We start from the raw sequence: 27982 nt of genomic DNA on the forward strand, positions 1-27982 counted from the left end.
TGAAAGTAGCCACCCTTGTCCACAGGGCTGTCCAGGAAGCCGACGACGAGCTCGTCTTTCTTAAGTTCAGGAGTCAGGAAGTAACGTTGCAGCTTTCTGCAACTCTAGTTGAGCCACTTCTGGAGAAATTTCCCTCAGTTCTGGCCTCCCCTCCACAGGAAGGGTGAGGAGGCTTTGGAGGGCTGCAGAGGAGTTCCACCCAGATGCTGCCTGGATTAGAGGGTGTGTGCTGTTGCGAGAGGCTGGAGAAGCTTGGGTGGTTTTCTCTGGAGCGGCGGAAGCTGAGGGGAGATGCCATAGAGCATCACAGTGCAGGACTGGCCCTTTGGCCCACAATGTGGTGCCAACCTCTTCTATCCCTTCTCACTTGGACTGTGTGGAGGACAATGAGATAGTGAGTGAGGGAGTGCCGAGGGCTGCTGACTCCACTCTGCTGCCCCCCAGATCCCCGTGGCTTCTCTGGAGTGGGAGAAAGAGATACCGGGACCTCGGGGAGGGCAAGATGGAGTAGGCAGCTGGTACCTTTCCATCACCTGCATTGTAACGTCTAAAACTAGAGGACATGTGTTTAAATTGAGAGGGGGAAAATTCAAATGAGATGTGTGTGTGTGTGTGTGTGTGTAGAGGTGTGACAGGCCATTCAGCCCATCGAGTCTGCTTCTCTATCCCATCTGGGCTGATTTATTATCCATCTCAACCCCATTCTCCTGCCTTCTCCCTATAACCTTTCAAGGCCTGTCTAATCAAGAGCTTATCGACCTCTGCTCTAAATTCACTCAGTGAGTTTGCCTCCACAGTCGACTGTGGCAACGCATTCCTCAGATTCTGAGGCAGAGCGGCGAGGGCTGCTGCTTCAGTAGAGAGGGCCGAGGAGAGGGTTACTAACGTCCGAGCAGTTCAGGAGGGTGGGGGGAAGTGGGCGACAGTGGGCGACCGTTGGTGGAAGGGGGAAGTGGGATTGTAACATCGTTCAGGTCCTTATCAGTTCGGGGTGTCCGTTGGACGGGGGCGGGGGGTTGATAGGATCAGATGGGGGGGGGAAGGGGCCAGACAGGGACTATAAGAGACGGTAGACATCCTTGCAGTCCACCACAGCGGCTGGAGTTGTCCGAACGAGTGTGGTGAGTGAGCACGATGTCAGGAATTGCCAGTGTTCGTCCTTGGAGAGACTGGCTTCCTGGAACGGGGCTAGTCTGACGGGTGGGGCAGAGGATGTCGATCTCCCTCTCAGTCAGTCACCGTCTCCCCCACCCAGCTCAGTGCAGTGAGGCACCCCTGGTGTCAGTGCTGAGGGAGGCGCGAGTGAGGAGGGATCCCTCACCGAGGTGGGGTGTGAGGGAGATCTGCGCTCCGGGACAGTCAGGGGGTGAGACCACCGCACTGCTGGAGGGGCAAATCAGGCAGGATCTCCGCACAGTGTAAGCGGAGGGGTGGGGAGCAGTGCTGGTGAGGGGGGACTCCGCACCGTAGGAAGGGTTTGAGGGATCCGTGTTGAGAGGGGAGTGGGACGGGAGGGAGGGAGGGGGTTCCTAATGGTCAGAGGAGTCATGACGGTGCTCCATTCTGAGTCAGGGAGGGCTGCGCTGTGAGAGGCGGTGAGGAGGAGGTTCGCACTGTGGTGGGGTGCTGAGGGAACTCCGCCCCACGGAAGGGCGCGACCCTTGTACAATTTTCTGAGCCGCCCATCGGTTCGAAATTGTTTTATCACTCTCACCCCCAACTCCAGGTCCTGCTCTGTTGTTCGGTATCGGGTGCGGATATCGCAATGTTCCGGCTTCTCGTTGCCTGCCTGGTGGCGACCCAGGTCATCCCGTCTCGGTGCTCCTCCCCGGCGGATCTGCCAGAAGATGAGGCGATGGTGAGTGAGGGAGCGCCGAGGCGCGCTGACCATGAGGTCCCTTCAGCCGTTTCGGAGCGGGACGTCGGGACCCTGGGGGACCCGCTCGCCTACGACCCGGGACACCAGGCAGCCGAGGCGGCTGCTGAACAGCGGTAGTGCTGGAGAGTCTCACCGCTGCGGGGTCTCGGAGGGGACAGGCCATTCGGCTCAACCAGTCGCTGCCGACCACGGTGCCCGCCCTGCGTTCGGTACTGGCCCATCACGGTCCCTTCCGAATGTGGACGGATGGAGCTGCCCTGGGAATAATCCGGCTCACCCTTACTTCACCCGGCAGCTCGTCCCATGCATTCAGTACCCGCTGGGTGTAGAATTTACCGCTCAGATTCCTGCTCAGCCTTTCACCACTCAACCTAAACCTCTGCCCCACTCTTGCAGAGACCCCCCCCCCCCCACCCCACCCCATCCAACAGCATCGCCCATTCCTCTCGGTTCCTTTTCATCCCGTTTCAAACTCTGCGTCCGTCTTCCCTCCCTTCACCCAACACAACCACTCATCCCCCACCGTCCACACGCACTCACTTCAACTCCACACTCACTCCCTCCGTTCCCTCCCCCAACACTTCCTGTCCTCACCCCATCCGGCCTCCCTCCCTCGCCACTGCTCCACCTCATTTCCCTTCCCCTCAGTGCCCTCCCTCGCCCTTGACCTCACTCCCCTACCGCCTGTCCCCTCACTGCCCTGTATTTTCCTTTCGCTCCCCACTCCGTCCCCATCCCCCTCCCTCTCCTTCCCCATCTATCCCCCTACAACCCCCTCCACCACTCCTCACTCCCCTCCCCTCTAAACCGCCCCCCCTCCATTCCTCTTCACTCCCGTATTCTCGACAGTTTCATCCCCCTCCACTGCATCAACCACCACGGCCACTTCCACACTGTCCCCTTCCCCTCTACCGCACCTTCACTAACCCCGTCGCCCTCCACGCCCTCCACACCAAGGGTGTGTCCGTACCGGGGAGAGGGCGGGCGGGGGCGGCCCGCACTGCTCAGGGCTGGGATGGCCTTCTCAGAGGTTCCCAGCGACACGGATTGAGGGAAGGAGATTCCCGACTAACGGCAACTTCTTCCGTCCCCAGTTCCAAATGCGGTCCGATTTCGAGGAGTTCAAAGTGGCTTACAACAGGAGTTATGACGGAGAGGAAGGTAAGGGGAACCGGACTCGTTCTGTCCCGGGAAGGGATGGGGAGAAGGGGGTCGGGCAAAGGGAGTGGGGAGGGAGGGAGAGAGGGGTGGAGGAACAGAGGGTTCTACTGGGCACCAACAACCCCTTCTACACCCTCCCCCACTCCCTTTTTCTCTGTCCTGCTCTCTCTTACACATTCACACTCTCCTCCTCGCCCCACTCTCTCCTCCTCATTCTGTCCCTTCTCACTTTCTCTCTGTCCCCACACACACACTTTACATTTCTCTCACCTCTTTATCTCTGCCTCTCACTCTCATCCTCCTCTCCCCTCTCTCCCTCTCCTTACACACTCCCTCTCTCTCGGCAGAAGAGAATCGCCGTTTCCAGATCTTTGTGGAGAACATGAAGAAGGCTCAGATGTTTGAGAAGGACGACACAGGAACGGCCGAGCATGGAATCACCGAATTCAGTGACATGACAGGTACCGGCAGCCTGTTGTGACACAACACCCCTCCCCACCCGTGCGGCTGTGGGAGAGTCCGGTCCACATTCGCACAGCACAGCACCTGCTCTCCATGCCAAATGGCCGGTGTGAATTTGGACCTGCCCAAAAGCCCATTGAGCCGGTTGGTTAATTACAGTGATTCACACATACGTACCCCTCTCTCTCTCACACACACATAACTCTACTCACACACACACGTATCTCTCTCACACTCACACACATAACTCTCTCTCTCTCACACACACGTACCGCTCTCTCTCTCTCTCACACGCACACACACACGTATCGCTCTCTCCCTCTCACACACACATGTATCTCTCTCTCTCTCTCTCTCTCTCTCTCACACACACACACACACACGTATCGCTCTCTCCCTCTCACACACACATGTATCTCTCTCTCTCTCACACACTCACACGTATCTCTCTCTCTCACACACACACGTATCTCTCTCTCTCTCTCTCACACACACACGTATCTCTCTCACTCACACACGTATCTCTCTCTCTCTCTCACACACACACGTATCTCTCTCACACTCACACACTCATAACTCTCTCACACACACACACGTATCGCTCTCTCTGTCTCTCTCTGCCTCTCTCTCACACACAAACGTATCTCTCTCTCCCTCTCTCTCTCTCTGACACACACACACGTATCTCTCTCTCTCTCTCCCTCTCTCTCTCAGACACACACACACGTATTGCTCTCTCTGTCTCTCTCTCCCTCTCTCTCACACACACACGTATCTCTCTCTGTCTCTCTCTCACACACACACACGTATCTCTCTCTCTCTCTCACACACACACGTCTCCCTCTCTGTCACACACAGAAACACACGTATCGCTCTCTCTGTCTCTCTCTCCCTCTCTCTCACACACAAACGTATCTCTCTCTCCCTCTCTCTCTCTCTCACACACACGCGTATCGCTCTCTCTGTCTCTCTCTCCCTCTCTCTCTCACACACACGTATCTCTCTCTCTCTCTCACACACACACGTATCTCTCTCTCTCTCTCTCTCACACACACACACGTATCTCTCTCTCTCTCACACACACGTATCTCTCTCTCTCTCACTCACACACACGTATCTCTCTCTCTCTCTCACACACACACACACGTATCTCTCTCTGTCTCTCTCTCTCACTCACACACACGTATCTCTCTCTCTCTCTCTCTCACACACACACGTCTCTCTCTCTCTCTCTCTCTCTCTCTCTCACACACACACACACACACACACACACACACACACACACACACACACACACACACACACACATGACTGGAGACGGGGATCGAACCCGGATCTCTGGATCACTGACGCAGTGGCTCAACCCTCTGCGCCACTGTGGAAGAAAGGAACTTTGTTTTGCAGCACTCTCCCTGCTTCCATCACCACAGACGCTGTCTGACAAGCTGCGATTCTAGAATCTGCTGTGTTCATCAGAGAAGGTGCTGTCTCGATAAATCAGTATTACATGTCAGGAGAAGTTGGCCAAACTTGGGTTGTTTTCTCCAGCAAAAGTTCATAAAGTTGTTAAGCATAGTCCGGAATGAGACTGATGGTCCTGTTCCAAGAGTGCACGGGTCAAATAGAAGAGGGAACATCTTTGAAACGAGGCTACCCAGACGAGACAATCTTTGAGAAGGGGTGAAGGGAAAAGTTTAGGGGAGATGTGAGGGCAGATATTTTACACAGTGGTGGGAGTCCGGAATGGGCTTGCAGGGCGGTGCGGAAAGCCGCTACAAGCGTGGTATGTAAACGGCATTTAGGCAGACACGCAGACATGCAGGGAATAGAGGGATGTGGCTCCCGTGCAGGCAGATGAAGAGAATTGAATTTGGCATCAGAGTTGGCACAAAGAGGGCCGAAGCACGGGCTCCAGTGCAGTACATCTGAAGCCCAGCATTCCCAGGCCTGCCAGCCATAAACCTCCAGCCCACGACCCCACGCCTCCAGAGGAACTGCCTGCGCCTGGGCAGAAACGTCGATAATTCTAAAATGCATCCCTTCCTTCCCCGCTCCTCAGACGAAGAATTCAATCAGTTCTACCTCAACCCGGTAATGATGAACGACTCATCCTGGATGGAGGAGATGACGAAGATACCCATGGCCGAACCCCTGACAGAATGTCGGACAATACGCCAATGGGACTGGCGTAGCAGAGGAGCTGTAACTGTGGTCAGAAATCAGGTGCGTCCCAACTTCTGTTTCAGAACTTCGACAGTTTCCTTTAGTAGGAGAGTCTAGGACCAGAGGACACAGATAGAGTGCATGTAAAGACGATGTTTCCTATAGTGGGAGAGTCTAGGACCAGAGGACACAGATAGAGTGGATGTGGAGAAGATGTTTCCTATAGTGGGAGAGTCTAGGACCAGAGGACACAGATAGAGTGGATGTGGAGAGGATGTTTCCTGTAGTGGGGGAGTCTAGGACCAGAGGACACAGATAGAGTGGATGTGGAGAGGATGTTTCCTATAGTGGGGGAGTCTAGGACCAGAGGACACAGATAGAGTGGATATGGAGAGGATGTTTCCTATAGTGGGGGAGTCTAGGACCAGAGGACACAGATAGAGTGGATATGGAGAGGATGTTTCCTATAGTGGGAGAGTCCAGGACCGGAGGGAGCAGCCTCTACTTAGAGGGGTGTCCGTTAAGAACGGAGATGAGGAGGTTTGCAAAATTATGAGGGGTGTAGACAGAGTGAATGTGAATAGGCTCTTTCCACTTAGATTAGGAGAGATAAATACGAGAGGACAATGCTTTAGGGTGAAAGTGGAAAAGTTGATGGGGAACATTAGGGGGAACTTCTTCACTCAGAGAGTGGTGGGAGTGTGGAACGAACTGCTTTCAGACGTGGTAAAAGCAGGGTCGCTCTTAAGTTTTAAGAATAAATTTGATAGGTACATGGATGGGAGCGGTCTGGAGGGTTATGGACTGCATGCAGGTCAATGGGAGTAGCGGAATACATTAAAGTTTCGGCACAGCATAGAGGGGCCGAATGGCCTGTTTTCTGTGCTGTAGTGTTCTATGGTTCTATGGTTCAATGCATTTCTTTTGTCAGAGCTGGTGAATCTGTGGAATTTGTTGCCACAGACAGCTGTCGGGGACAAGTCATCGGGCAGATTTAAATCAGGCGTCGGCAGGTCAGTCAGAGTGTCAAAGGTTGCGTGAGAAGGCAGGAAAATGTGGTTGAGAGGGACAATAAATCAGCCGTTGAGGAACGGCGGAACAGGTCAGTGAGCCGAATGGCGTATTTCCAATCCTATGTCATATGCTCTTACTACACGGTGCGTTGAAGTGGAACAAGGTAAGACAATAACCGCGCAGAATAGAGTGTAACCGTTAAAGTGTGTACAGACAAAATCCGGAATAGAACAGGTAACTGCGGGAAGGTCGAGTGGAAGTTGGGGAGTGGGTGGAGGCTGCTGAGGGGGGCCAGATTGCAGAGACAGGAACAGACAAAACATATGCATGCTCTCATCTCTCCCTGCAGGGGAGGTGTTCTGCGTCCTGGGCTTTTGCGTGCGTTGCCAATGTCGAGTCGCTGTGGTACTTGAAGACGAAATCACTGACTGTCCTCTCGGAGCAAGGTAATGCCCGCGTATACCACCCTCTCCCCAACCCGCACCCCCCTGCCGCCCCGATTCCGCTCAACCCCAACCACCCGCACACAGACACACACAGACACACACACACACAGACACACACACAGACACACACACTCACACACACACTCACACACACACGCACACAGAGACAGACACACACACACACACACACACACACACTCACACTCACACACACACATACACACACACGCACACAGAGACAGACAGACAGACACACAGACACACACACACACACACACACTCACACTCACACACACACACGCGCACACACACATACACGCACACAGAGACAGACACGCACACACTCACACTCACACACACACATACAGACACACACGCACACAGAGACAGACAGACACACACACACAGACACACACACACTCACACACACACACTCACACACTTACACACACACACACACACACACACACACACCTCATCCCTGTCGCCGTGACTGAAGTCTCCTCTGGTTTATGTCCGCAGAGATCCTGGACTGTGACTCGTACGACAGGGCTTGTAAAGGTGGTTTTCCCTTCAGCGCGTTCTACAGTATAGTACGTCTAGGTAAGCATGTTCTCTGTCTTTCTGACCTGTGAAGACTGGCACACTGCACGGAAAGCCCGAATGGTAACACGGAATCGCAAACCTCTCCTCTCCTCTCTCTGTAGCATTGAAAGGCATTGAATAAGGCTAGAGGGAGGCCGTTATCTATCGTCCCCCACCTTATCCTTACTCCTTCCCAAACATCTGATCTTAATATTAGCCTCCCCATCTGCAATTCCCGCTGCCTCGAGGAAGCAGCCAGGATAACTGAGGACTTCTCTCATCCTGGTCAGTTTCTCTTCACACACCCCGACCCCCCAAAAAAATCAGGCAGCAGACACAGCGGCTGATTGAAATGTACACCAGGCTTAAGGATGGCTCCGATGCTGGTGTTACGAGCCTTCATCTGCCGGCCTCCCTCTTCGTGGTCCGTGCACTCGATCTGCCTCCCCACGCTGCGCTTTCTCGGTAACTGGAACACTTCATTTTATGTTTATTTCCACGGCAGCCCTTCGAGCTGCGCCGCCCCGCAACCTGCAATTGAACCCGAGACTAACCACGGGGCAAGTTACAATCTACCAACCGGAGCACCCGGGGAGAAGTCATTGGGTCACGGGAGAACGTGCAAGCTGCTGGAAGACAGCGGTTAAAGGGAGTTGTAGCCGGACCGTAGAGTGCCGTGCTAACCACTGCGCTACCGCGCTGCCCTGCCTTCCGTTTCATTCTGTGACCTCAGTGTAATGACCGGTCTGGATGACGCAAGCTTCTCACCGTGCCTCCCAACCACAAGATGTTCTGCAGATGTGGGAAGTCCGGAGAAAGACTGACAAAATGCTAGAGGAACTCAGCAGGTCAGGCAGCGTCTACACAGAGGACTGAATTGCCCATTCATAGACCTGCTGAGTTTCTCCAGTGTTGGGGTGCACTTCCCATTCTGTCTCTTTAAATGTGACCATCGTGTATACATAACCCCAACTGTACGCATGCCCATTCACTTATCCCATCTATATCCCTTCCCTGCACCCCCTCGTGGCACTGATACCAGGTCCAGTGTGACACTTTATCTCAGCCTCTCTCTCCGCGGATGCCGCCTGACTGGTGGAGTGTTACCGGTGTTTGAGAGGCCGGTGGGGAACGGGCTGCCCCTGCGATGGAGGACGGACATTTAGGGGAAGGGCTTTGGGGCAAGACTCAATCAATCTGAGATCACAGATCGCCTGTGGTGGGGGTGGACCCCGAGGCGATCTGGACTGGCCAGGGCAGTTGGATGATCGCTTTCTGATGCGGAGCGGCTTGAAAAACAGGGCTGGGGGCTGGGGGGAGGGGGGCTATTCCGCCTTTCGATTGTGATGGGCAGAAGAGCGATAGCCAGTATAGACAGGTGAGGGGAAGAGTGAGGCGGATAGGTGAGCCCAGGCGAGAGCTGGTGATAGTGATAGGGGGAGTGAGGTGGAGGGGAAGGGTACAGCGTCAGATGCGGGGAGTTGATGGGAGGAGGTGACGGAAGAGTGCCCGGGGGGGGGGGGGGGTTGGGTGCGGTGTTACCGGGGTTAACGTAGGGCCAGAGTCTGGCCCGTTGGCTGTGGCTCAGAGGGTAGTGCGGCTGCCCAACGGCTCCAGAGAACCGCGTTAGTCGGAAGGGGAAACGAAGGGCGAAGGGGAAGCAGATTACCGGAAAGAGGAGAATTAGAGGTGGAGATAAAACTCAGGCGGGTAGGACCGTCTTGTGCTGAGTGTTTTCAGATCCCTGACAGGGGTGGTGGTAGAGGCTGATACATTCGGGGCATTTAAGATGTGAGAAAAATGGAGGGCTGTGTGTAAGGGGAGGATTAGATTGATCTTAGAGGAGGGTAAAGAGTTGGCCCAATGCCGTGATCCGCCCTGTGTTCTAAGCGTGGGGGCCGGGTGAGTCTCTGGGATCCTCTCCTCCTCAGGGTTGTGCAAGGACGGTCTGTGGGGAGGCGAGGTGGAATTGAAGAGGAGGGAGATAATCCTGCTTTCTGTTAACAGGGGGATTGATGTCTCAAAGGCGATACCCCTACAAGGCCAGGCAGTGTAGGTGCAGACAGGTACGCCAGAGACGTGTCGCCAAGATAAAGTCCTTCCGATGCATCACCCCTTATGAGCGAGGTGAGTATCCGGGGTGTAGAGGGTGGGGAAGGGGTGGGGGGGGGGCAAGAGCGCGGTGCCTCTCGCTGTTCTCTTCCCCTACCCCAACCCGACTCGCCAAATAGACCAGAATGGTTTGGAGGGCGCACTGGAGCGTGGGGGTGGGGGGGGTGGGGGGTGGGGAGAACTTTGTAAACCGGTCGCTTTTGTCGCCGTGCACACTTGCAGAGACAGGCGGAGAGGGCGTGACCCGTAGTCGGTTTGAAGGGGCAGGTCCGTAGGTTCGCTGTGGAAGCCCTTTTACGAGGGCCAGAGGCTGGCCCGTTGGCTGTGGTTCAGCGGGTAGTTCGGCTGCCCAACTGCTCCAGTGAACCGCGTTCGATTCCGACCACTGGTGCTGTGTGTGTGTGTGTGTGTGTGTGTGTGTGTGTGTGTGTGTCTGTGTGTGTATGTGTGTGTGTGTGTGTGTGTGTGTGTGTGTGTGTGTGTGTGCATGTGTGTGTGTGTGTGTGTGTGTGTGTGTGTGTGTGTGTGTATATCCGTGTATGTGTATATGCGTGTGTGTGTGTGTGTGTGTGTGTGTGTGTGTGAGAGAGAGAGAGCTGTCGTTTCAGGAGGACTAGAATATGTAAAAACACAAGGAGGTAATATTAAGGCTTTCTAAAGCACTGGCGAAGCCTCGCTTGGAGTGTTGGAGTGTTGTGAGCTGTTTTGGGTCCGTTATCTTAAAAGAAAGGACGTGCTGACACTGGAGAGGGTTCAAAGGAGGTTCAGGAAAATGATTCCGGGAGTGAAGTACCTGTCGTATGAGGAGCGTTCGGTGTCTCTGGGACTGCACTCACTGGAATTCAGAAGAATGAGGGGCGACCTCGTAGAAACCTATCGAGCGGTGATAGGCCTCGATAGAGTGAATGTAGAGAGGATGTTTCCTATGGTGGGAGAGTCTCAGACCAGAAGACAGAGTCTCAGAATAGAGAGTCATCTCTTTGTAGAACGGAGATGAGAAGGAATCTTTTTAGTCAGAGAACGGTCTGTCTGTGGAATTTGTTAGCACAGGCGGCTGTGGAGGGCAAGTCTTTACGTATATTTATGGCAGAGGTTGTCAGAATCTTGTTCAGTCAGGGCACGAAGGGATACGGGGAGAAGGCAGGAAATTGAGGCTGAGAGGGAAAATGGATCGGCCGTGATGAAATGGCGGAGCGGACTCAATGGCCCGAATGGCCTCATTCTGCTCCTATATCTTTTGGTCTTATGGTCTAATCTCGTAGCCCTGGTCTGTGAGTGAAAGGTGAGGAGGGCGGAGGGGTAAGGTTGTTGGTTAAATGGGGTAGGTGTTACGATTGCAGGGAGAGCAGCACTAACTTGATGGGCTGAATGTCGTCGGGGAAAATCACGAGATAATGTTCTGTCTGCCGGCAGCCGAATTGAGGGGAGAATTTGTTGCGAGAAAAGCTGCGGGGTCACGTTTCCCTTCTTTTTAACCTGCCCAGTGTGCGGGTCAGGGTGGGAATGACGGGGGTGGGGGCTGGGGGGTCATGTGAACAGGCTAGATAGGAACTAGCTGCGAGTTGGGGTTTGGGATTGCGGGCAGTCGTGGCGCAACTCGATGGGCCAAATACCCTGCAGTGTAAATACCCGATAAGGTACGGCCTGCGCGGCGTTCAAGCTGAGGGGGGATAGAATGGTGGGAGAAGGCCTGAAGGGCCACAGCTCTCCTCTTTGTGACGTTTCACTTTTTCTCCTTCAGAAATGCAGAAGTGGGTGTACCGAAGAGGACCCATTGTCGTCTCAATGAACGCCGTCCTGCTGAAAGTAAGCTGTTCGCTTCTCCCGATCGCACGAAAAGAGTCGAGATCCCCACCCGCCTGTAGGAATCTACGCCCCCATCTCCTATAAACCCTGACGCAACTCTCTGCCCCTTCTGCGACCATTTCTCTCGCTCCCACCCCCCGCCGCACAGATGTGACGAGACCGCTGCTGGCTGTCTCCACGGTTTTCAACACCCGGCTACGATTCAGTGCAGCAGCGCCGTCGAGCGGGGCCTCGGCTGGTGTCCTCAGGGAAGTGTGGTTTCAAACGGGATGACGGTGTCAGAGAAACCCACTCGTAGTGTCTACTGGACGTTCTGCCCCAAGACAGCAACGTTCACCGTGAAACATCGCCCACCATCCCTGCACACGTGGATGACAATAAGCTCGACAACTTAATGGGAATTTTAGAGATTTTTTTCCAGCAGACAGCACTGAATATTACAAATAATACTTACAGCCCGTCACGCTGCGGACGCTTTCGGCAGCAATGGACGACCTCCATCTCTGGGGGTGTAAATGGCGGTGTTCAATGCTTCCTTATTTATGTTAGCAGCTTTCACTCGGTTTTCACTATGTCAGTCGTGCAAGTCCCGGGTCAGCCTCAGGAACTCAGACGTAGATAGTCCAGACGTTCTCTCCCATCTCTCTCTGTTCTCTCTCCCACTCTCTCACTCACTAGAGGTCCTCTCCCATCTCTCTCTGTGTTCTCTCTCTTCTCTCTCTCTCTCTCGCTCACTAGAGGTCTTTGCATCTCTTTCTGTTCTCTTCTGTCTCTCACACACTCACTAGCGGGCCACTCACACTCACACTCACACTAACTAGAGGTCCTCTTCCATCTATATAACCATATAACAATCACAGCACGGAAACAGGCCATCTCGGCCCTTCTAGACCGTGCCGAACTCTTACTCTCACCTAGTCCCACCGATCTGCACTCAGCCCATAACCCTCCATTCCTTTCCTGTCCATATATCTGTCCAATTTAACTTTAAATGACAACATCGACCCTGCGTCAACCACTTCTGCTGGAAGCTCGTTCCACACAGCTACCACTCTCCGAGTAAAGAAGTTCCCCCTCATGTTACCCCTAAACTTTTGCCCTTTAACTCTCAACTCATGTCCTCTTGTTTGAATCTCCCCCACTCTCAATGGAAAAAGCCTATCCACGTCAACTCTATCAATCCCCCTCATAATTTTAAACACCTCTATCAAGTCGGGCCTCAACCTTCTATGTTCCAAAGGATAAAGACCTAACTTTTTCAACCTTTTGTCTGTCACTTGGGAGATGAAACCCAGGTAACATTCTAGTAAATCTCCTCTGTACTCTCTCAATTTTATTGATATCTTTCCTATAATTCGGTGACCAGAACTGTACACAATACTCCAAATTTGGCCTCACCAATGCCTTGTACAATTTCAACATTACATCCCAACTCCTATACTCACTGCTCTGATTAATAAAGGCCAGCATACCAAAAGCTTTCTTCACTACCCTGTCCACATGAAATTCCACCCTCAGGGAACTATGCACCATTATTCCTAGATCCCTACGTTCTACAGCATTCGTCAATGCCCTACCATTTACCATTTACCATGTAGTCCTATTTTGATTAGTTCTACCAAAATGTAGCACCTCACATTTTTCAGCATTAGACTCCATCCGCCATCTTTCAGCCCACTCTTCTAACTGGCCTAAATCTCTCTGCAAGCTTTGAAAACCTCTTTCATTAGCCACAACGCCACCTATCTTAGTATCATCTCCATACTTACTAATCCAATTTACCACCCCCTCATCCAGATCATTAATATGACAAACAACATTGGAGCCAGTACAGATCCCCGAGGCACCAATCTGACACACAGTCATCCACCACTACTCTCTGGCGTCTCCCATCCAGCCACTGCTGAACCCATTTGACTACTTCGATATTAATGCCTAACGATTGAACCTTCCTAACCAACCTTCCGTGTGGAACCTTGTCATTTATCATCTCTCTCTGTTCTCTTCTCTATCTCTCTCACTCACACTCACACTCACATTAACTGGAGGTCCTTTCCCATCTCTCTCTGTCCTCTCTCTATCTCTCTCAGTCACTAGAGGTCCTCTTCCACTCTCACTCTGTTCTCTCACTCACACTCACTCACTGGACGTCCTCTCCCATGTCTCTTTGTTCTCTCTGTCTCTCTCTCTCTCCCTCACATACTCACCAGAGGTCCTCTCCCGTCCCTCTCTGTTCTCTCTATCTCTCTCTCTCTCGCTCACTCACTCACTGGAGGTCTCCCCTCTGTCTGTCCACGTTCTCTCACTCTAACCCTTCAGCGTGGAAACAGCCCTACAACCCAGTAAGTCCTTCCCACCCAATCTCGTCACTCCGGGTCCTCTCCTTGTCTGTATGCCTGTCCACGTGTCTCACGGCTTGGCCCATTTTGGCTCCGAATGAACCCCACGATCCCATTCCTGGGGCTCATCCCCGACGCTGAGCGAGCTCCCGTCCTAACCTACAGGACGTGGGACCGTGGGCGAAGGGTAAGGCTGTAAAGGAAGCTGACGCTTATATTTTCTCGCTTTCCCACAGACCTACAGGAGGGGAATACTGCGTCCTAGCTCATTCAGGTGCCCTTTGAGGAAATTGAACCACGTCGTGTGCATTGTGGGATTCGGCTACCGTGAGTACCACCTCCCGTCTCTGATCAGCGGGGCGCTGTGCCGTGGACGGGGCGCTGTGCCATTCATCAAGTCGGAGACACAGAGACATTTACTAATTATCCATCTCTGTATCCTACCTCCCTGCGCATCTCACGCCGCGCGCCCCCGCCCCACGCACTGGGAGTATTCGCAAACAGCGACCAGCACCTCGACCTTACAAGACCGTAAGACGTTGGAGCAGGATTAGGCCATTCGGCCCGTCGAATCTACTCCGCCATTCAATCGTGGTTCATTTATCATGACTGCCAAACCCATTCTCCCACTTCTCCCTGACACCCGGACTAAATAGGAATCTGTTGAACTCTGCTTTAAACCCAATGGCTTGGCCGTTCACCACCCTCCGGATAAATCAATTCCTCCTCACTCATCTCTGGCCGGCTCTATCTCCGTGATACAACCACTTGTCCAATGCTGCTACAGCATTTTCCTCCAAGCGGAAAATCCCTCCAGATCCCCTTCATCCTCCCGCCCTTCCGCCTGGGGCTGCAAACAGAGCCTTCGCTTAGTGCTAACACGCAGAGAACACACAGTGCCAAGGGCGTATCTGCGCGGAGCAGAGCCGGGGTAAAAGAGCGACCATTGTTCCATATTTAAAAGTTAAGCTACTGTATTGCTATTATACTTTCATCTCTGATTAACGCACGGTGTTCCTTCTTCTCAGTTAATCATTGAATCATTTCCTAGCCTTCCCCGTCCACCGCCCAGAGTAAATCCCTCTGACCACTCTCACATTCCTGGTTCTCCACGCCCTCGGTGTGCCCAGCGATGGTTCTCCCTGTGAACAAGGTTGAATGCCCGGTCTGCGCCTCTCCTACCCTCGCACGCCGTGCGTCGGATCCCTCTCTACTCCAGCGCCCGGCCCCTGGAGAACGGGCCAGCGACGCGGGGCTCAGCGAGGAAGTGTGAGGGGTGCGGCCGCTGATTCGGAGGAGAATCTCACTCTGTCCGTTTTCTGATTTTTTAGAAAGGGGGATGCCGTACTGGATCGTGAGGAATAGCTGGGGACGGACATGGGGAGAGGGGGTAAGTTTTTCAAGCTTGGAAGTCAGAAAATACTGTACGGGATCAGATCCCATTCACGCTTCACGGCACAGAAACTCACTAACCTCTTCCATTCCACTTTCCGTGACAGGGATATTTCCGCCTCTACCTTGGGGAGAAGTGCTGTGGAGTGAATCGCTTCCCAATGACTGCAGTTATGTAAATCGTGCGGTCCGGGGCACAACGCTGTCGCCCTGGGCGATCTGAGGCGGCGAGGCGTCGGGAGGAAGATCCTCCACCTTTGCAGCTTGGCGTGGCGATTCTGCACAAATACGACCCATTCCAACACACACCCCTACCACAGCATCACGTCACTACCCCCGTCACTGCCCCTTTCTACCCTGTCCCATTCCAGTCACTCGGGCACACACAGCAGCATCTTCGGCTCTCTGAAAGCCCCCGCGGCCGCCCCCACCGCGAGTCCGACCCGCCTGGACTTGTCAGCAGACTCCACCCGGCTAACGTGAGCCCTGGTATAGAACCCACAGGGCCGTGACGCCGTCCATCGGGAAAACTTGGTTTCAATGCAGTGGATTTGTTAGGGAGAGGCGGGTCCCATTCGAATTCTGGCTCATTGGAAGGGATGGGTTCAAGACATCAATTTCCTTAGATCACGTGGTTGTCAGTTGGAATGTTTCCGATTGGAATGAATGGATTCCGACCCATAGCTTTTCCAGTGGAACACTTTTCCTTGGGAAGGGTTTGGTTCATTTCCCTATTGTGTCCCACCCTGACGTTTCTGTGGTTGAACAAGCTCTGCATTTTTGTGGCTTTTGCAAAGACTCAATAAAATAACTTGAAGCATCACCCTGGCTGGTTGTGTTTGTCCGGCGCTGCCTCCCGGGAACAATCGTCTCCATCCTCACACACCCGACACTCCCCTCTCCCGCTTCTGACCTCCAGTGCGAGCAAGCCAAGGCACTCCCAGCCTCTTCTCCTCGGACCACTTGCCCGCGTCACCTTTCACTCGTCACTTTCCCCCACTACAGTAACATCCGCCATGCTGACTGACCACCGCCGCACTCGGGAGATGAGAGAGATCAGTGGGGAACAAATTGAACCCTATTAAACACTGAAAGGCCAAGACACCCTGAATGCGGATAGGATATATCATATAGTGGGGGAACTCTAGGACCAGAGGACACAGACAGAGTGGATGTGGAGAGGATGTTTCCTTTAACCATATAACCATATAACAATTACAGCACGGAAACCGGCCATCTCGTCCCTTCTAGTCCGTGCCGAACTCTTACTCTCACCTAGTCCCACCGACCTGCACTCAGCCCATAACCCTCCATTCCTTTCCTGTCCATATATCTAACCAATTTAACTTTAAACGACAACATCGAACCTGCCTCAACCACTTCTGCTGGAAGCTCGTTCCACACAGCTACCACTCTCTGAGTAAAGAAGTTCCCCCTCGTGTTGCCCCTAAACTTTTGCCCTTTAACTCTCAACTCATTCCCTCTTGTTTGAATCTTCTCCACTCTCAATGGAAAAAGCCTATCCACGTCAACTCTATCAATCCCCCTCATAATTTTAAACACCGCTATCAAGTTCCCCCTCAACCTTCTACGTTCCAAAGAATAAAGACCCAACCTGTTAAACCTTTCTCTGTAACTCAGGAGATGAAACCCAGGTAACATTCCAGTAAATCTTCTCTGTACTCTCTCAAATTTGTTGACATCTTTCCGATAATTCGGTGACCAGGACTGTACACAATACTGCAAATTTGGCCTTACAAATGCCTTATACAATTTCAACATTATATCCCAACTCCTATACTCAATGCTCTGATTAATAAAGGCCAGCAGACCAAAAGCTTTCTTCACCACCCTGTCCAGATGAGATTCCACATTCAGGGAACTATGCATCATTATTCCTAGATCCCTCTGTTCTAAAGCATTCTTTAATGCCCTACCATTTACCATGTAGTCCTATTTTGATCAGTTCTACGAAAATCTAGCACATCACATTTATTTGCATTTGTATTGGGGGAGTCTAGGACCAGAGGACACTGAGTATATGTGGAGAGGATGTTTCCTATAGTGAGGGGGTCTAGGACCAGAGGACACAGATAGAGTGGATGTGGAGAGGATGTTTCCTACAGTCAGGGAGTCTAGGACCAGAGGGTACAGACAGAGTGGATATGGAGAGGATGTTTCAGATAGTGGGGGAGTCTAGGACCAGAGGGCGCAGATGGAGTGGATGTGAAGAGGATGTTTCCTATAGTGGGGGAGTCTAGGACCAGAGGACACAGATAGAGTGGATGTGGAGAGGATGTTTCCTACAGTGGGGAGTCTAGGACCAGAGGACACAGATAGAGTGCATGTGCTGAGGACGATATCTCTAGTGAGGATGTCTGGGACCAGGAAAAACAAATAGAGTGGACGTGGAGATGGTGTTTCATGTAGTGCGGGATCTTGGACCAGAATGTATAGATAGAGTGGATGTTGTGAGTATGCTTCCTAATTTTAGTGAAGTCTAGGAGCAGAGGGCTCAGAAAGATTCGATTTAGAGAGGATGTTTCCTAAACTGGGGGCGTCTACGGCCATAGGACACAGCTAGAATGGAGGTGGAGGCGATGTTTCCTATAGTAACGGAGTGCAGGACCAGTCAGTGTAGATGCAGTAGTTGTGGCGAGGATGTTTCCTATAGTGGGGGAGTCTAGGATCAGAGGGCACAGATAGAGCGTATGTGGAGAGGATGTTTCCCATCATTTTGCATGTCAACAAATACACTCAAAAACTTCTATAGTTGTACCGTGGAGGCATTCTGAAAGGCTGCATCACTGTCTGGTATGAAGGGTCTACTGCACAGGACCGAAAGAAGCTGCAGAGGGTTGTAAATCTAGTCAGCTCCATCTTGGGTACTAGCCTACAAAGTCCCCAGGACATCTTCAGGGAGCAGTGTCTCAGAAAGGCAGCGTCCATTATACAGGAGCTCCAGCACCCAGGGCATGTCCTTTTCTCACTGTTACCATCAGGAGGTACAGAAGCCTGAAGGCACACACTCAGCGATTCAGGAACAGCTTCTTCCCCTCTGCCATCCGATTCCTAAACGTATAATAAAGATTTGGACACTACCTCACTTTTTAAATATACAATATTTCTATTTTTGCACATTTTTAAATACTTATTCAATATACAGAAGTGATTTACTTTGTTTATTCATTTTGTTTTGTTTTATTTACTATTATTTGTTTCTCTCTCTGCTAGATTATGTACTGCATTGAACTGCTGCTGCTAAAGTTAACAAATTTCGCATCACATGCTGGTGATAATAAACCTGATATTTTCTAGTTCTCTTGTGATCTTTCTTGTGAAAATTGTAGATTCAATTTCATTTTACCTGTGAACGCAGCTGACCTGATGCTCTGTGCCTGGGACACTGCCGAAAGGTTTCTCACCGGAACTGTGCCGACCTGTTCCTGAGCTTCTGACTGCACACTCGACTGTGACACTGACCGTTGAAATTTGTGGGAATGATGTCGTTCTCAATCGGCCCAAGTCTGGGGCGACCAGTGGAGTCACGTAGTGTTTGAGAATCCTTCAGCTAGTAGGTCAGGATTCACCAGTTTGTTGGGCCTGGTGAGGACATAGATCTCACCCCCAATTGTTGGTTAATGTCAATTTCGTGGACATCATAGGCTTCACGGAATCGGACCCATTATGCCTGGGAATTGACTGGGATCAGGAGAATTGACAGGCACTCTCAGTTTCCAGGTCCCGGATAGTTCCCAGATCCCAGTCAGTTCCCAGTTCCCAGTCAGTTCCCAGCTACCTGTCAATTCCAAGGTCCTTGTCAGTTCCCTGGTCGAAGTCAGTGCGTCAGTTCCCAGATCCCAGTCAGTTGCCAGGTCCCAGTTGTTCCCACGTCCCGATCAGTGCCCACGTCCCAGTCAGTTCACAGATCCCAGTCAGTTCCCAGGTCCCGGTCAGTTCCCAGGTCCCGGTCAGTTCCCAGATTCCAATCAGTTCCCAGGTCCCGTTCAGTTCCCAGGTCCTGGTCAGTCCCAGGTGTCTATCTGTGCCCAGGTTCCAGTCTGCCATCTGGCAAAAGGCACCGAAGCATTCGGGCTCTCACGACCAGACTATGTAACAGTTTCTTCCCCCAAGCCATCAGACTCCTCAATACCCAGAGCCTGGACTGACACCAACCTACTATACCCTCCACTGTGCCTAATGTCTTGTTTATTATTTATTGTAGTGCCTGCACTGTTTTATGCAGTCCTTGATAGGTCTCTAGTCCAGTCTGGTTTTTGTGTTTTTTCTTATGTAGTTCAGTGTAGTTTTTGTATCGTTTCATGTAGCACCATGGTCCTGAAAAACGTTGTCTGACTTTCACTATGTTCTGTACCAGCAGTTATGGTTGAAATGACAATAAAAACTGACTTGACTTGACTTGACTTCACTTGTCTTGGTTTACCAGTGTCATACGTACCAAGATACATTGAAATGCATAAATATTTTTTCATACAGATCAGATATTTACACAGTGCTTTGAGGGAATTCAACGTGAAACAATAACAGAGTGCAGAATAAACTAGAGAGAGAGTGCGGTGCAGGCAGGCAGTCGGGTTTAATGCCATAATGAGATAGATTGAGTGGTCAAGAGCCCTCACCTGACACATTTTCCTGGCCTTGTACAATGGGTCATCCCAGGACATGCTCAATCTTCTTGCAGAAGCAACACATGGAGGACAGTGTGTTGTCCGGCTGCATCACGGCCTGGTATGGGTACGCCAGTGCCCTTGAACAGAAAATCCGTCAGTGTAACTCGCATAAAAGTTGCTGGTGAACGCAGCAGGCCCGGCAGCAATCTAGGAAGAGGTACAGTCGACGTTTCGGGCCGAGACCGTTCGTCAGGACTAACTGAAGGAAGAGTGGTAAGAGATTTGAAAGTGGGAGGGGGAGGGGGAGATCTGAAATGATAGGAGAAGACAGGAGGGGGAGGGATGGAGCCAAGAGCTGGACAGGTGATTGGCAAAAGGGATATGAGAGGATCATGGGACGGGAGGTCTGGGGAGAAAGACAAGGGGGAGGGTGAACCAGAGGATGGGCAAGGGGTATAGTTAGAGGGACAGAGGGAGAAAAAGGAGAGAGAGAAAAAGAATGTGTGTGTATAAATAAATAACAGATAGGATAGGAGGGGGAGGTGGTGCATTAGCGGAAGTTTGAAAAGTCAATGTTCATGCCATCAGGTTGGAGGCTACCCAGACAGAATATAAGGTGTTGTTCTTCCAACCTGAGTGTGGCTTCATCTTTACAGTAGAGGAGGCCGTGGATAGACATATCAGAATGGGAATGGGACGTGGAATTAAAATGTGTGGCCACTGGGAGATCCTGCTTTCTCTGGCGGACAGAGCGTAGGCGTTCAACGAAATGGTCTCCCAGTCTGCGTCGGGTCTCGCCAATATATCGAAGGCCACATCAGGAGCACCGGACGCAGTATATCACCCCAGCCCAGTCGCAGGTGAAGTGTCGCCTCACCTGGAAGGACTGTCTGGGGCCCTGAATGGTGGTGAGGGAGGAGTGTAAGGGCATGTGTAGCACTTGTTCCGCAGGGTGCGGAATTACGTTCTGTCGGCTTGGCAGAGCAAAAACAGAACCTCAATTTAGATCAGATTAACAACGGTCAGTCTTCATCTCAACTGTAATGATATATTAACCCTTGCCTGGCAGGAGGGAATGGATGCAGCCCTAGATGCTACACTACTGGATTTCACTGGCATTTCCCGGCCACAGCCGAAGTTCCAGCTGGTCACCTCGACTGATGTAAGACTCCAATGGACAGGCAGGACTTCCAACTTCCATTGGGCAGGAAATTCCGAAGCCTGGGGTCCTTCCGAAACAACATTCAGGACCAGTTGTTGTATCTCCCTTCAATCATTTGATTCTTGAACCAACTGGCACAACCCTCATCACTACATTTTTGCAACAATATGACTACTCTATCGCCACAATAATTCAACGGCAGACGCTATCTCAATGGCTCTCCACATGGCTTTAGAAGACCGAGACAGCACAGACACCTACGTCAGGATGCTGTTCATCGACTATAGCTCAGCATTTAATACCATCATTCCCACAATCCTGATTGGGAAGATGCAGAATCTGGGGATCTTTACTTCCACCTGCAATTGGATCCTTGACTTCCTAACTGGAAGACCACAATCTGTGCGTATGGGTGATAACATATTCTCTTTTCTGACAAGCAACACTGGTGCACCTCAGGGGTGTGTGCTTAGCCCACTGCTCTACTCTTTCTATACCCTTGACTGTGTGGCAAGGTATAGCTCAAATACCATCTACAAATTTGCTGACTATACGACCGTTGTTGGTACAATCTGAGGTGGTGACGAGAGGGCGTACAGGAGTGAGATATGCCAACTGGTGGAGTGGTGCCGCAGCAACAACCTGGCACTCAACGTCAGTAAGAGGAAAGAGCTGATTGTGGACTTCAGGAAGGGTAAGATGAAGGAACACATACCAATCCTCATAGAGGAATCAGAAGTGGAGAGAGTGAGCAGCTTCAAGTTCCTGGGTGTCAAGATCTCTTAGGATCTAACCTGGTCCCAACTTATTGATATCGTCATAAAGAAGGAGAGACAGCGGCTGTACTTTATGAGGAGTTTGAAGAGAATTGGCATGTCAACAAATACACTCAAAACTTCTATGGTTGTAACTGTGGCTGCATCGCTGTCTGGTATGGAGGGGCTACTGTACAGGACCGAAAGAAGCTGTAGAAGGTTGTAAATCTAGTCAGTTCAATCCTCGGTACTAGCTTACAATATACGCAGGACATCTTTAGGGAGCGGTGTCTCAGAAAGGCAGCGTCCATTATTAAGGATCTCCAGCACCCAGGGCATGCCCTTTTCTCACTGTTACCATCAGGTAGGAGATACAGAAGCCTGAAGGCACACACTCAGCGATTCAGGAACAGCTTCTTCCCCTCTGACATCCGATTCCTAAATGGACATTGAATCTTTGGAGATGACCTAAATTTTTTCAATATAGAGTATTTCTGTTTTTGCACATTTTTAATCACCTATTCAATATACGTAATTGATTTACTTGTTTATTTATTATCATGTTTTATTTTATTTATTATTTTTTTCTCTCTGTCTGCTGGATTATGTATTGCATTGAACTGCAGCTGCTAAGTTAACAAATTTCACGTCACAAACCTGATTCCGATTCTGATTCTGCACTAAAGTGGACAACATTCGTTTCTAGTTCTCTTGTGATCTTTCTTGTGAAAATTGTGTATAATGTAGATTCAATTTCATTTTACTTGTGAACGCAGCTGACCTGATGCTCTGTGCCTGGGACACTGCCGAAAGGTTTCTCACCAGAACTGTGCCGACCTGTTCCTGAGCTTCTGACTGCACACTCGACTGTGACACTGACCTTTGAAATTTGTGGGAATGATGTCGTTCTCAATCGGCCCAAGTCTGGGGCGACCAGTGGAGTCACGTAGTGTTTGAGAATCCTTCAGTTAGTAGGTCAGGATTCACCAGTTTGTTGGGCCTGGTGAGGACATAGATCTCACCCCCAGTTGTTGGTTAATGTCAGTTTTGTGGACATCATAGGCTTCACGGAATCGGACCCATTATGCCTGGGAATTGACTGGGATCAGCAGAATTGACAGGCACTCTCAGTTCCCAGGTCCCGGTGATTTCCCAGGTCCCAGTCAGTTCCCAGATCACAGTCAGTTCCTAGGTCACAGTCAGTTCCCAGATCCCGGTCAGTTCACATGACCCGGTCAGTTCCCAGGTCTCGGTCAGTTCCCAGGTCTCGGTCTGTTCCCAGGTCCTGGTCAGTTCCCAGATCCCGGTCAGTTCCCAGGTCCCAGATCCTAGTCAGTTCCCAGGTCACAGTCAGTTACCTGGTCTGGACAGACCTAATCTCCCTCAGTGTAGCAAGACGAAATTGGTAAACTGGTTTATCAGTGTCATATGTACCGAGGTGCTGTGAAATGCATAAATATTTTTTCATACGGATCAGATCATTTACACAGTGCTTTGAGGGAATTCAAAGTGAAACAATAACAGAGTGCAGAATAAACTAGAGAGAGAGTGCGGTGCAGGCAGGCAGTCGGGTTTAATGTCACAATGAGATGGATTGAGTGGTCAAGAGCCCTCATCTGACACATTTTCCTGGCCTTGTACAATGGGCCATCCCAGGACATGTCATGGTCCAGTCCGTGAAGTCTGCATTCTGATTCATGGTCTTGTCCATGGACTCAGGACTCCGGGTCTTCCAGCTGTGCCTTGTTTTGATTGAGTTAAGCATAGGCTCCTGATTCCCGTCTTGGGGCTTGGAATATCAGTAGCCTTGGGGTTGAGTGTGGGCTGCTGGCTTGTCTTGTCAGTCCCCTTTGGAGCAACCTGCTGATGGAAGGCTAGTGAAACCATTCGTGAACTCTAGGTTTGGTTGGAGGACCACTGCTTCATGGAGCCTTGTTACCACTCGTCGGAGTAGTCATCGTGGTATGGATTTGGCTGTTTCTGTAGCCAGCCTAGGTTGCTGGCTGCCCCGAGGCTCAGAGCCACCCTGTATTGAGCTCCTTTCCCGTCCCTTGCCTCCTTCAGGTCAGCCAGGCCGCTTACCGTTACCCTGCGGTTGGGTCCGTCCCTCCCTGTCCTTGCCTCCGTGGGGTGAAGTTCATCGTCCTGCCCAGGAGATCCGCATCCTGCTCAGGAGAAGCTCCAAGAACCCAAGCCTCCAGGATCCCAAGCCAAGCTCCAAGAACCCAAGTCCCGAGGATCCCAAACCAAGTTCAAGAACCTAAGCCTCAAGGATCCCAAGCCAAGCTCCAAGAACCCAAGCCTCGAGGATTCCAAGTCAATCTCCAAGAACCCAAGCCTGATTTCCCCAGACTACAAGCTCCAGACACGAGACCACAGCCTGCAGCCAAGCTCAAGACCCAAGACGCCAGCCTGCGGCCAAGCTCAGGACCCAAGACGCCAGCCTGCGGCCAAGCTCAAGACCCAAGACCCCAGCCTGCAGCCAAGCTCAAGACCCAAGACCCCAGCCTCAAGCCTCAAGAGCAAAGACCCCAGCCTGTCTCCAAGCTCAGGCCTCTAGACCCCAGCCACGTCCTGTGCTGAAGCCACGTCATGTCCTTGCCTGGTTCTGGAGACCGAGCCCGAGGCAAGACCTAGGTTCTGGATCCTTGTCCAGTCTCGATCTCGGAGTCGAAGCCTTGTCTCCTAGTCCATGGTTTCTAGTCCTGGTCCCGCTTTCCCTAGCCCGAGTCTGCGTTCTTGTCCCTGTTCCTGGTCTGTATCCTGTCATGTCCCTGCTCTAGTCAAGTTCTGTTCCTTGTACTTCAGTGTCTGTGTCCTGCATTTGGGTCCGTTACCAGCGCACCTTGTGGCAGGACATGCTCAATCGTCTTACAAAAGCAACACTTTGAGGAGAGTGTGTTGTCCGGCTGCATTACGGCCTGGTATGGGAACACCAATGCCGGTGAACAGAAACTCCTTCAGAGTAGTGGGTTCGGCCCAGTCCATCACGGGTAAAGCTCTCCCCACCGCTGAGCACATCTGCACAAAACACTGTCGTAGGAAAGCAGCATCCATCATTAGGGACCCCACCACGCAGGACATGTTCCTGTCTCACTGCTGCCATCAGGTGGAAGGTGCGGGTCTCACACCACCAGGTTTAGAAACAGTTATTTACCTCAACCATCAGGCTCCTGAACCAGTGAGGATAACCTCAACTCTGAACTGATTCCATCGGGAAGGAGGTACAGGAGCCTCAGGTCCCACACCACCAGGTTCAGGAACAGTTATTACCCCTCAACCATCAGGATTCTGAACCAGTGAGGACAACCTCAACACCACCAGATTCAGGAACAGTTATTACCCTCAACCATCAGGCTCCTGAACCAGAGGGGATAACCTCAACTCTGAACTGATTCCATCGGGAAGGAGGTACAGGAGCCTCAGGTCCCACACCACCAGGTTCAGGAACAGTTATTACCCCTCAACCATCAGGCTCCTGAACCAGTGAGGATAACCTCAACTCTGAACTGATTCCATCGGGAAGGAGGTACAGGAGCCTCAGGTCCCACACCACCAGGTTCAGGAACAATTATTACCCCTCAACCATCAGGCTCCTGAACCAGAGGGGATAACCTCAACTCTGAACTGATTCCATCAGGAAGGAAGTACAGGAGTCTCAGGTCCCACACCACCAGGTTCAGGAAAAGTTATTACCCCTCACCCATCAGGCTCCTGAACCAGAGGGGATAACCACACTCACTTCCTCACCCATTGAAATGCTCCCACAAGCAAATGTGTCACGTTTATGAATCTTTGGCTTGTTATTTCATGTTCACGTTATTGGTTACTGATTATTTATATTTGCATTTACACAGTTTGCTGTCTTCTATCTGATCTTTTATTGATCCTGATTACAAATCCACTTATTTGTTGAGTGTGCCCGCAGGGAAATAAATCTTTGGGTTCTATGCGCTGACGTGGGTGTACTCTGAGCATAAAGTGTACTTTGAACTTTGAACCGATATTACACATTTTCAGGCTTTTCATTTGCTCTTCCCGATGGGAGGAGGGATAGGAGAGAAGGTCCGGGGTTACTGAGGTCTTCGATAATGCTGGCTGATCCAACGAGTCAGTGGGAAGTGAAGGCAGAGTCCACGGAGGCGAGGCTGATTTCTGTCATGTCCTGAGCTGTGCCCACAGCACTCGGCAGTTTCTGGTGCTCATTGGCAGAGATGGCACGGACAAGGGAACAAACAGGGAGCAGAGAGCGGACACGGAGCAGGGAGACGACACGGAGCAGGGAGATGACACGGAGCAGGGAGCGGACACGGAGCAGGTAGCGGACAGGGAGCAGGGAACGGGCAAGGAGCAGGGAACTGACAAGGACCAGCGAAGTGACAGGGAACAGGGAACTGACGGGGTCCAGGAAACTGACGGGGACCAGGGAACTGACACGGACCAGGGAACTGACACTGACACGGGACCTGACACGGACAAAGGAACTGACACGGACCAGGGAACTGACACGGACCAGGGAACTGACGGGGTCCAGGAAACTGACACGGACCAGGGAACTGACACGGACCAGGGAACTGACGGGGGCCAGGGACCTGACACGGACCAGGGAACTGACGGGGGCCAGGGAACTGAAACGGACCAGGGAACTGACACGAACCAGGGAACTGAGAAGGACCAGGGAACTGACGGAGACCAGGGAACTGACACGGACCAGGGAACTGACACGGACCAGGGTACTGACACGAACTAGGGAACTGACAAGGACCAGGGAACTGACACGGACCAGGGAACTGACACGGACCAGGGAACTGACAAGGACCAGGGAGCTGACACGGACCAGAGAACTGACACGGACCAGGGAACTGACAAGGGCCAGGGAACTGACGGGGACAAGGGAACTGACAGGGATCAGGGAACTGACAGAGACCGAGGAACTGACAGGGATCAGTGAGCTTGACCGCCACAGAAGTCTGGGAATGAATTCCATAGATCTGTCACCCTCTAGCTGTCGAAATTCTTTCTTGTCCTGCGCCAAACCTTTGTCCGATGGGCTAGGCCGGCTGAGAACATACACAGACGCGGCGGGAGATCGGGCGGGTGACAGTGGCGGCTTCAAACTGCAGCTCAAGCGGAGTGCGCGATAAAATGCCAGTTGAAGGCTGCGGAATTATGCCTTATCGGCTTGGCAACAACAGAACCTTAGTGTAGATCAGATCAACAACGGTCAGTTTTCATCTCAACTGTAACGATATATTAACCCTTGCCTCGCAGGAGGGAATGGATGCAACCCTAGATGCTACACTGCTGGATTTCACTGGCATTTCCCGGCCACAGCCGAAGTTCCAGCTGGTCACCTCGACTGATGTAAGACTCCAATGGACAGGCAGGACTTCCAACTTCCATTGGGCATGAGATTCCGAAGCCTGGGGTCCTTCTGCACCAACTTCAGGAACAGTTGTTGTATCTCCCTTCAATCATTTGATTCTTGAACCAACTGGCACAACCCTCATCACAACATTTCTGCAACAATATGACTACTCTATCGCCACAATAATTCAACGGCAGACGCTATCTCAATGGCTCTCCACATGGCTTTAGAAGACCGAGACAGCACAGACACCTACGTCAGGATGCTGTTCATCGACTATAGCTCAGCATTTAATACCATCATTCCCACAATCCTAATTGGGAAGATGAAGAACCTGGGTCTCTGCAATTGGATTCTCAACTTCCTAACCGGAAGACCACAGTCTGTGCGGGTTAGTGATAACTTTTCCTCTTTTTTGAAGATTAACACTGGTGCCCCTCAGGGGTGTGTGCTTAGTCCACTGCTCTACTCTCTATATACACATGACTGTGTGGCTAGGCATAGCTCAAATACAATCCATAAATTTGCTGATGATAACACCATTGTTGGTACAATCTGAGGTGGTGACGAGAGGGCGCACAGGAGTAAGATATGCCACCTAGTGGAGTGGTAGCGCAGCAACAACCTGGCACTCAACGTCAGTAAGACGAAGGAGCTGATTGTGGAAGTGGAGAGAGTGAGCAGCTTCAAGTTCCTGGGTGTCAAGA

General features: G+C 51.7%; 1 protein-coding gene across 1 annotated transcript; it reads left to right on the top strand.

Annotated features, from left to right (window-relative positions):
• The first annotated feature begins 1051 nt into the window (after positions 1–1051).
• LOC140192913 (cathepsin F-like) lies at positions 1052–16182 on the top strand. Its single transcript, XM_072250404.1, has 12 exons — positions 1052–1121; positions 1727–1858; positions 2974–3040; positions 3388–3501; positions 5562–5725; positions 7029–7125; positions 7648–7728; positions 9718–9837; positions 11564–11628; positions 14204–14294; positions 15299–15357; positions 15467–16182. Exons 2-12 carry the CDS (start codon positions 1766–1768, stop codon positions 15536–15538), a joined length of 1023 nt encoding a protein of 340 aa, XP_072106505.1. The 5' UTR covers positions 1052–1121; positions 1727–1765; the 3' UTR covers positions 15539–16182.
• The last annotated feature ends 11800 nt before the right edge of the window (positions 16183–27982 follow it).

This window comes from Mobula birostris, unplaced genomic scaffold (genome assembly GCF_030028105.1).
Source record: "Mobula birostris isolate sMobBir1 unplaced genomic scaffold, sMobBir1.hap1 scaffold_3055, whole genome shotgun sequence".
In the NCBI taxonomy this organism is placed as follows: domain Eukaryota; kingdom Metazoa; phylum Chordata; class Chondrichthyes; order Myliobatiformes; family Myliobatidae; genus Mobula; species Mobula birostris.

Bases quoted from the DNA above. Each gene is read 5' to 3' on its own strand.
- LOC140192913 (XM_072250404.1), top strand. From the start codon at position 1,766: ATGTTCCGGCTTCTCGTTGCCTGCCTGGTGGCGACCCAGGTCATCCCG. The intron at 3,041-3,387 runs GTAAGGGGAACC...CTCTCTCGGCAG, and splicing joins GAGTTATGACGGAGAGGAAG to AAGAGAATCGCCGTTTCCAG. The intron at 9,838-11,563 runs GTGAGTATCCGG...TTTCTCCTTCAG, and splicing joins CATCACCCCTTATGAGCGAG to AAATGCAGAAGTGGGTGTAC.